Source organism: Macaca nemestrina, chromosome 12 (genome assembly GCF_043159975.1).
Source record: "Macaca nemestrina isolate mMacNem1 chromosome 12, mMacNem.hap1, whole genome shotgun sequence".
Lineage (NCBI taxonomy): Eukaryota > Metazoa > Chordata > Mammalia > Primates > Cercopithecidae > Macaca > Macaca nemestrina.
In genome coordinates, this window is record NC_092136.1 from 89,656,713 (window position 1) to 89,667,419 (window position 10,707).

At 39.6% G+C, this 10,707-nt stretch overlaps 2 protein-coding genes across 2 annotated transcripts in view; one reads left to right on the forward strand and one right to left on the reverse strand.

Annotated features, from left to right (window-relative positions):
• LOC139357565 (tripartite motif-containing protein 64C-like) overlaps nt 1-5,253 on the reverse strand; it is a 30,410-nt gene extending 25,157 nt beyond the window's left edge. The window contains exon 1 of the mRNA XM_071075434.1: nt 5,191-5,253. The gene's annotated coding sequence lies outside the window, so the exon portion shown is untranslated. The remainder of the gene's footprint in view (nt 1-5,190) is intronic.
• On the forward strand, nt 1,333-7,113 carry LOC139357566 (tripartite motif-containing protein 43-like). Its single transcript, XM_071075435.1, has 6 exons — nt 1,333-1,743; nt 2,359-2,454; nt 3,529-3,759; nt 4,739-4,761; nt 5,285-5,382; nt 6,494-7,113. Exons 1-6 carry the CDS (start codon nt 1,333-1,335, stop codon nt 6,973-6,975), a joined length of 1,341 nt encoding a protein of 446 aa, XP_070931536.1. The 3' UTR covers nt 6,976-7,113.
• Nucleotides 7,114-10,707: the final 3,594 nt, after the last annotated feature.

Here is a 10,707-nt window from a genome sequence, read left to right on the forward strand (position 1 = left end):
GAGACAGAATGATCTAGACATTTTGCTTTGTCGCCAGTCTAGAGCTCCTGAGCTCAAAAAACCTGCCTGACTTGGCCTCCCAAAATTCTGGGATTACAGGCTGGAGTCACTTTGCCTGGCCTAGGTTTTTATTTTTATTTTAGCAAAACATACATTCATTTAAAACGCTGAGTTAATGTCTAGTGCCAATGTTTTATTTGTATTATTTTCTTTTTGGAGACGGAGTCTTGCTCTGTCGCCCAGGCTGGAGTGCCGTGGCGCCACCTTGGCTCACTGCAAGCTCCGCCTCCCGGGTTCACGCCATTCTCCCGCCTCAGCCTCCTGAGTAGCTGGGACTACAGCTACTGGTGCCCGCTACCACTCCTGGCTAATTTTTTGTATTTTTTAGAAGAGACAGGATTTCACCATGTGAGCCTGGATGGTCTCCATCTCCTGATCTCGTGATCCACCCGCCTCGGCCGCCTCGGCCTCCCAAAGTGCTCGGAATACAGGCGTGAGCCACCGTGCCCGGCCTCTAGCGCCTATTATTATTGCATAATACTTACTATTTTTCTGACTGTGTGAAAGAGTAATGATAATGCTTCAATTATCATTATCTTTCTGTAAATTTAATTATCTGTCTTTTAAGGATGTGGTAATATTAACCAGTATATCCCCAAATTAACAGACAGTGCAGGAACAGTAAACATGCCAGAAAGTTTTTGTTGATTGAATTAACATAGCAGCCTAGAAAAACAATGATTCTTAGCTTTGCCTTGGAGAGGTACCTTACCTTGATTTGACTGTTTTACCTTGGAGAGTAAAGGCTAGCTTTTTCTGATTTGGAGAGAGGTGTGAGTTCTGCTCTAACGTTTTCAAGCAGGGTCCTTCTGGAAAAGTCATTATAGATGGTTGTTGTAGTTAAAGAAAATAATGAGAGTAGAAGAGCTTAGTGAGCTTTCCTTCTCTAAACCAATCACTGGCAATAAGAGTGTTACTGATTTTCAGATCATTCAGACTCACCTCTTGAGAGTATAGGTTGATGAAACCCTTGAACCCTAAGCAATTTGGTGGACACTAACACCTCAGAAAATCTGACATTCTTCTATGCAAGAAAGTAGAGTTTGGAAAGCCGGACATGTGTCGATTGGAGAACGGTTGTTTTTTCTAGAGGTTGATGTCTCTTTGTGCCTTAGTTTTCCATTTTTCCTATTTCTGTCATTGCAAATTAAATCCTATACTTCTCTAGAAAAAAAGGATATTATTCAATCACGACCTGATTCAAACTTTGCTTGGATCTTTGTCTCTTCAGGGTAGGAGAATAAATTCTTGTGGTTTTCTTTCCTTAGGAAAATGGACTCAGACTTCTCACATGCCTTTCAGAAGGAACTCATCTGTGTCATCTGTTCGAACTACCTGGTAGACCCTGTCACCATCTGCTGTGGGCACAGCTTCTGTAGGCCCTGTCTCTGCATTTCCTGGGAAGAAGCCCAAAGTCCTGCCAACTGCCCTGCATGCCGCGAACCATCACGGAAACAGGACTTCAAAACCAATATTCTTCTGAAGAATTTAGTGACCATCGCGAGAAAAGCCAGTCTCTGGCAATTCCTGAGCTCTGAGAAACAAATATGTGGGACCCATAGGGAAACAAAGAAGATGTTCTGTGACGTGGAAAAGAGTCTGCTCTGTTTGCTGTGCTCCAACTCTCAGGAGCACGGCTCTCACAAACACTATCCCATTGAAGGGGCCGCTGAGGAACACCGGGTAAGAGATAGCTCTGCAATCACCTGAAAGCTGGAGGGTGGCAGAGTTAAAGAGATTAGAAGGACGATGAGAATCATCATGGTGATTACTCTCTTCTTTACTGAGTGCCAGGTGCTGTTCTTGGTATCAATTATGACATTTGGGTAAAATGTGCAACTCTACGTTCCTTCATGGAGCTTGCACCCAAAAAGAGACTGATTAAGTAAATGTTCTTATTATTGACTCTACAGTTCAATGCTAAAGGCATTGAAAAGCAACCAAAACTACAAGTGCAAAGAAACGTATTTTTGAAATATATTTATATTACTGGACAAACGAGTATGGGGATAGCACACTACAAAATCAGGGGGCTAGCATAGTGGGTTCTGAAGCAGGATGTTTCACTGAACATTAGCCAGGTTACAGGAAATCTTGACTCTTCAGTTTTCTAAACTGTTCTATATTCTGAAACCTCAGAACTGAAAATATCAATTGAGGATGAGCAGTGAAAAAATTGTTTTTTTCCCTTCTCTCTAATGTATTTATAGATTACATCCCTTGCCTGCGTATATCATTCAGAGTGTGGAATCTATGGTATTTGACTTTCTGTTTTTTAACCTCATAATTCTTTTGCAGGAGAAGCTCTTAGAGCAAATGGGGATTTTATGGAAAAAGATTCAAGAAAATCAGAGAAATCTAAATGAGGAGAGAAGAACAGCCCTCCTCTGGAGGGTAAGTATGAGACCGTGAGTCCTCACAACCAGCTTGAGATAAGCGTGCTGACAACATTTATATTAGCAACTTGAGTTGAAATTCTCATATGCCAGATTTTGTCCTGTGTTTATTCATAGGCTGGAAAACAACCAGACTCTTCAATATAATGCTTGTTCAGGTTTTTTGGAAATGTTCTTCAGATAAGTAAAAAATAAATATAAATTCTGAAGGGCAAGTATGTGCTTAAAATTAATAAATGTTTCAGGCAGAGTTTTCTGAATAAGATGAGTTATATAATATTAATTACATAGTACATAATTGAGAAATAAAGTTATTTAATGTTGAATATGATGTTGGCCAGGGGGAAGAAATCAGGTAGGAACAGTCATTTAAGAAATGTGCCTGTGCTGGTGAAGTCTGATAGCAAAGGACCCAGATGATGCCAGTTCATGTAGGAGAAAATGTAACATGATGAAAAGCTGAGGAGAAGGGGTAAAAAATGACTGGGGGAGTGAGAGAATAACTATGTCAATATTGAGAGGAGAAACACAATGGAATGGAGATTCATGTTCTTAGAATGGCAGGGCAATACAGAGCCTATGGCTTTTGACAGAAGAAAGATAGGAGACAGAAAAGAGGTAGTCGGTTTGAGAGATGGGGGTTAAATTTTTTACTAAGATCCTTTTTGTGTGATGGCTTCTGATTCTGATTATAATATACTAAAATCATTTCTACTGACAGTGATTCTTTAGTCTGTGAAGTACAGAGATTTGAAACAACAAACTAATTGAGTAACAAAGATTATATATATTATCCATGACAATTTGACAATCAATCATAAATTTTACTTGTTTTCTAATGGTATTTCAGATTTAAGAGGACATATATTTAAACATTTAAATCTGAAGGGCTAATTTGCAGGTGTTTGGGAATTGATGAATTACTTAAATTTTGAAGGAAGTTCTTGTTTAACTCATCAGACTGTTTGTAAATGATGGAAAATAAAAGAAGGAACGAGGAGGATGAATTTGTGGGTTCTGTGAGGTGGAAGTAGGCCTGGGTATGTAACCTACAAAATCCATGTCCCTACAGGGCGATGTGGTTTTACGGGCACAGATGATCAGGAATGAGTATAGGAAGCTGCATCCAGTTCTCCATAGGGAAGAAAAACAACATCTAGAGAGACTGAACAAGGAGTACCAAGAGATTTTTCAGCAACTCCAGAGAAGTTGGGTCAACATGGATCAAAAGAGTAAACACTTGAAAGAAATGTATCAGGAACTAATGAAAATGTGTCATAAACCAGATGTGGAGCTGCTCCAGGTAAGAATGGAGGATGCCCCTTGAGATACTTTGTATTAGCTGCCCTTTACATCTTTGCCTTCCATTGGGTACCCAAGACATTATTTCTTCTTCTCCCACATTGATGGTGAGAGCCATATAGAGATAAACGATAACTGCTAACCTAATCATGGAAGTAAACCTTTATGGAATTGTGCAACTAGATTTCCATAGATCATTTTCTACCACAAGCTTCCTCCTCCAGCACATTTCATTAAAACTGTGGAAGAAAAAATTTCATGTGAAAATTCTACTTTTGTCTCCAGTGGATAATCCATAGAAATTATGGAAAAACTAAGGCTTCCTTCTTCCTCCTTTTGGGAAGTCCTAGGTTTGAAATGCTCTTAATTTCAGCCATATTAACCTTTGGGGGCTAGCCCTGAAAAAGACTACATTGTAGACAGCTGCAGCAATGCGCAGTCACTACTCACACCTTTCTCTCTCATGCAAATTTAGGGTCCTGAATTTATCAGAAATTGATTCTGTCAATAGGTCTTACTGGTATAATTGCTAGAGATGAGAACACATTTTAAAAGAGTTGCAGTGATAGTATATGGCAATTCTAAAGTTTTCAAAGCTAAAGACCAGATAGGCAGAATAACACCTTTTTTGTTTGTTTGTTTGGAGAAAGAGTCTTCTTCTGTCACCCAGACTGAAGTCAGTGGCCCAATCTCAGTTCACTGCAACTTCTGCCTCCTTGGTTCAAGTAATTCTCCTGCTTCAGCCTCCCGAGTAGCTGGAACTACAGGCATGCACCACCACATCCAGCTAATTTGTTTGTATTTTTAGTAGAGATGGGTTTTTGCTATCTTTTCCAGGCTAGTCTGGAAATCCTGACCTCAGGTGATCCACCCACCTTGGCCTCCCAAAGTGCTGGGATTACAGGTGTGAGCCACCTCACCCAACAAGAATAACAACTTTCTAAAGAAGTCATTTTTTCTTTCTCTCTCCCTCTCTACAGGATTTGGGAGACATCGTGGCAAGGTATGTCTTTGGTCATCAGTGCAAGCTGGAGCACCAGGCATGCTATAAAAACATCAAGCTGTTTCCAACAAAATGAAAACATAATTTACTAACACTATAATGTGCCAGTGTGATGGTGTGTGAATGCGCGTGTACTCATGTGTTTGTGTGGTGTGTTGAATGTTACCTATGCCTTTTATCAGACATTAACCATTTCTTAGTTTCCCAAGTGACTCAGGGGGTTATGTTTTGAATAGTTCAATGCAGAAGTTGCTAGAATACAACTGCCTGTTTTTAGGATTCAGAATCCTAATTAGAGATAAACTATTTGGTGGCAGATAGGGAGAGAGGCATTTATCTTTCAGTGGCAGTAGGTTAGAAATGGAGTGAATAGTTAGAAAGATTCCCTAAGAGCCACAAACCCATCCTAGGATTGTGAAGGTACATTACCATATCAGAAGTGGATTTGAATGAAGCATTTTCTGTTGGAATCTATTAAACACAGACATGGGAAACTTAACCAACTCAACCAACTTCCTTGCAGGAGTGAGTCTGTGCTGATGCACATGCCGCAGCCTGTCAATCCAGAGCTCACTCTAGGGCCCATCACTGGACTGGTGGACAGGCTCAACCGCTTCCGAGGTGAGTGTCGCCCTCTTGGTGGGATCAACATGCAATGCCTTCATTTATGGTTTTCTATGGGCAGCTTTACCAGTGTAATCATCTTTCATCTAGAAGAAGAGAATAGTCTGTGAATAGGTATTTCTATTTATAGTTTCACTATCATCAAACTGACCAGAATAAATAAAATGTGGTGAAATGTAATAGGAATCAGCCACATAACAAATTTCTTAGAAAAATAAAACATGCAGAAGGGCCCTTTAGGACTTTAGGAAGCATTCCCTGATACAATTTCATGTATACAATTATTACATGAAATATGCAGAACTAAATTAATTGAGGACATTTCAATTTCAAATTTAGTGCAGTTAACAACTGATTTGAGTGACAGTGTTTTTTAAAATACATTTCAGGTGAAGATTCACAGCATTTATAATTTTAGTCACGTTTTTAATCAACAAAAGCATACATGAGTAACTTATATAACAGCGCAAAAACTGAGAATCTGTGAAGCATAGAAACGTGATTTAGTGGTTGATGAGGCCTTAGATAGAACTCCAGGATAGATCATGATAAATCTAGCAGACGAAAGAAACCTGTGTCTGAATCTGACATGAAAGTCAGATAATTCTTGCAAGGAATCTGCACTTTTCAGAAGGCAGATTCAGATTTTCTCTTTAAGTATGAATTTGCTAGCTTCAGTGACAGATTATAATATTTCTGGCAAAATGGTAACTTTTTATTTGGGTCTAGGAATGCTCCCCACCTCATCTCCCGTCCCCAGCCTCCTGCTCTGCCCTGACAGAGAAGAGGCAATGGAGGTTAATTTTATTGCTATGGACTTGGCTGCAGGGCAAGAGCTTCCAGTTTTTCAGTTGTTACGAAAGGTCGCTCAACTAGACATAGACATGACCTTCCTCCCCTTTATACTTTTTGAGTTTATAGAAATTGTGATCCTTGTAGTTTAGCCAATTACTTGTACAGATACACTAACACCCTTTGATTCCAACATTTTTCCAGACAGAAGTTTCTTTCTAATCTTGACCTGTGTTTTCTAGTGAGAGTCTCTTTCTTATCTGAACATGAGAATTTATAAACTACTTTTCACTTGAACATTCTCTTTTTTCTACAGTGGAAATTGCCTTCACTTGGGAAGTAACCAATCACAATATCAGGCTGTTTGGGGATGTGAGAAGATTGATGTTTAGACGTGGATCTTTGAATTCTGACAGATCTGACTATTTTGCTGCATGGGGAACCTGGGTCTTCTCCTCTGGGAAACACTACTGGGAGCTGGATGTGGACAGCTCTTGGGACTGGGCTCTGGGAGTCTGTAAGGACTCCTGGATAAGGAAGAATAGCACAATGGTTACATCTAAGGACATATTTCTTCTTTTGTGCGTGAAGGTGGATAATCGTTTCAGTCTCTTGACCACCTCCCCATTGTTTCTTCACCATGTAGAGAAACCTCTGGGCCGGGTTGGTGTGTTTCTTGATTTTGAAGGTGGAAGTGTGAGTTTTTTGAATGTCACCAAGAGTTCCCTCATATGGAGTTACCCGGCTGGCTCCTTAAATTTTCCTGTCAGGCCTTTCTTTTCCACTGGCCACAGATGATCAGGATTAAGAACCCTGACTGTTTGGTAACTCCATATACAAGGGATCCCTTCACTGTTGATACAAAGAAATCATACTGTTCAGGCTTTTATCTATGTTAGTGTCACTTCATTTTGTTGCTATTAAATAGAAAATATGTAAAATGCAAAACCTTTTTGTACATTTTCTTACAAGTAAAATAATCTCCTATGGCCAATTTCCTAAAATATGTATTGTGATTTTCAAGTGTTTGTGAATTTATTGGATGGAATTCTGGAAATATGTAGGTGTATGTTTCCAACTTAATGATCTCATGCAGGAACAAAATTTGCACATCACAGACTGACAGGATTTTGTACAATGCACTTGTAAGTGTGAACGTTCCCTCCTATTAATACAGTAAATTCTACACCTCATCACTTTAGGGGGAAAGATGTACTTTACACAGAAGTTTTCACTGAATCTTTGGGCTAGAATAGGAACTTAACAGTTATACATCCTATGGAGACAAAATACATTCTGAGAAATGCATTATTAGGCGATTTTATCATTGTGTAAACATCAGAACACACTACAAAAACCTACGTAGAATATCCACCTACAGACATAGGCTACTGGTACAGTCTATTGCTTCTCTGAGAAGTTGCTAGCAATGTCTGAGCAAGAACCAAAAGAGTTTCACCCACATGGAATTCTGCTATTTATTAAATCAAACAGCATCACCCAGGGAAAAATAGACAGATGAGCAGACTGTCTGTATTAAATGTGTTAATACTTCCAATTCACACAGACTGAATTCTCATTGATACTCTAGAGACCTGAGACATAACCATCACCTCATGTTACAGTGGAAACATATTAGTATCAGGGGGAAAAAAAAACAACTAACTAAATTAAACCAAATCAAAAAACAAAACAAACATAACCCAGATCTGATGAAAACCCAGTTTATAGTGAGTCCATTGAGTCTGTCTGCCCACCAAATGGTCATTTTCATGATCACTGATTAAATAATGGAAACAAACATTCTACTTCCAGTCCAGCAGATGATCCTGGCTGATGTCTGGGGTTTCTTGGTTGGGGCTGTTACCTAGAATATATTCAAACGGCCTCTCCAGGTTGTCGCTTGGCCTTGCTCACAGCATGGTAGATAATTTTCCACAGTGAAGATTCCCATAGAGTCAGGAGAAGTCTATACTACCATTATGCTACAGAGTAAAACATCAGCTGCAGTTACAACCCTACACAGAGTAAAGGAACTAGAACACACACAGCAGTAGCCGTCTTGAAGTTACATCACAGAAAGACAATGGGGGACTGAATATATATTTTAGCACATTTTAGAGAGAATGGGGGAGGAATATAACCTACTACACCTACTCTTCCTAAGAAGTGGACCTTGAGGATCTATATCCAGAGACTCAGGGTCCTGTAAAACATGAGATCCAACGAGCCCCTTACAGAAACACCATTCAAGTTCCATATTCCTGTAAAGGGGCAATCAACAATTAACCACGTTAATATTCTTTTGGAAATTTTCTTCAAGATTTGGTATCAACTGGACAATCATTATGAACACAACACAGCAAAATCACTGAGGTAGATGCACACGATACTGGAGTAGAGGGGTGGAAGGAGTGGTCCATCTCCTTCAAGATGACCATGTACAGACACAGTAATTCTAGGACAGTGAGATAAAAAAAGGTCAGTGAATACTTGTCAGGAACCCCCTTCTGATGTCTATATGTGGCTGCAAGCTATTCATGCAAGCCTTCTGAATGCCTTGTACTTCCCAAGATTTCTTGATATTAAGAGCCACTGTCTGGGGTTCCTAGTACATAGAATACTTTCAGCATAGAGGGTGACAAAGTCTTTCCCTCAAAAGCCAGAAGTTCAGAAACCTGTAGCCGAGTCATTCACTGGACCTTACCAGTACGTGTGGACTGAAGAGACAGATATTGGTTTTAAGCTCAGATAAAAGCTTTTCCATTCTCACTGCCTTGTAGACTCTCATACTCAAAAGGGAAGGTGAGGCTAGGTCCTGTGACTCTTCATTCTTCCAGACTGTGGAAGTTTTTGATGCTGACTCAGAGATATGTTCTCTGTTTACTAAAATCTAATGTCTATTAACATTCTGCTGCAAAAGAGATAGGCCGCGTCCTGTCACAGGCCTCTCACCCTGTGCCCATATGTTCCATTCCTCTGGCCCTTACTGAACCATGATGCCTGCCAGAATCACTCTGAAATTCTTCTGTGCCTCTGTCAGTCTTCTGGCCCAGTTCTCAGAACACAGGTCCCTGTCTATCCGCTTTCCAATGATCTGTCCTTGCCCTTCAAATTCACAACATAAGAAAAGTTGGTCATTAAAACATCCCAGAATGGGAAATAGGGGTTGCCTGTTTTGTCTGAGACCAGCAGTGCAGATGCAGGACTCTAAGGGAGGAGGAGAAAGCAAAAGTTGATGCCTTTGATACTGCTCAGTCACACCCTTATGACTCTAAAAGGGTAAAAGGTATTCGGGGTTAACTAATGGCAACAGAAAGAGGACAGTCATGTTCAGGCATATATGGAGAAGGAGAGTTTCTATCAGTGTCTGACACAAAGTAAAACTCTCTTTCTTTACCGGAATGCACTCATAAATGTGTCAGAAAAGTAAAGTTTGGTGAGGAAAAGCAAAGTTGTAGAGAACAAGGGATACTGATGAAGAAGACAAGAAGCAACATTTCCTGCACATGTCAAAATAATTCTTGAGTCCTTACATGTCCTGGAATTGGCATGAGGTTTCTACTGTGTATTTTCCACTGTGAAAAAGTCAGGCGAGAGTAATGTGGTAGCATGGTTAAGAGCGATGTCTTGAAGCTAAATTGCCTGGATTTGACTCCCAAACTCACTGCTCATAAGCCTCATTCCCAGAGCAAAGTGCCTTTCTCAAAGCCTTGTGTATGGGTGTGGGGTGTATGGGTATATTAGGCATATATTTATAAAATATAGTATTTGTACATACACAGTAATTGTATATACGCAGACACGGAGTGACCATACAAACTGTACAAGGACAGTGGCCATGGCTGGTAATTGATTTTTTTTCTCATCAATTTTATAACAAAATTACTTACAATGAAATGATGTTATTTGAGGGTTTGATGTATATGAATCTTTCTACAACTTGCCTTTTTTATTATATAAATATGCTGTGGAGTACAGATGGATGTTTTCCTTCACCGTAATCTTTCAGATTTTATTTCATAATTTTTTAGATTTATAAGAAGTTGGGAAGATGATAGAGACTTACATATTCCCATACCTGGTTAATTTTTACTCTAAAATAATCATCTTACATTTTCATTGTACATTTGTTAAATCTAGGAAATCAATATTGATACGTTACGACGAGCTGAACTCCAGACTTTATTCAGATTTCCCCCCAAGTTATTCGGTGGTACGTGCTTTTATTAGATTGAATATCCGGATTAGGATTAGATTGAACATTAATGATGAAAGAATTTGTGGGTGTTGACTGTTATTTAGCACATGGATCCAGGGAAAACATTACAACCTTGACAGAATAAAAGCCAGGCCTAAAAATTCCATTGTAAATAACGCCTTCCTGTGGTGTTCTCTGCCGCTTCTGCTTCATACCAAACACTCAATCATATTGTCTTGGTATCTGTAGTTTTTAAGTCTACTGATTGTGTTCTCTCTCTCTCTCCCTACTCCTGTCTCCCAGCCCCATCTTTCCCTTCCTCTCTTTCC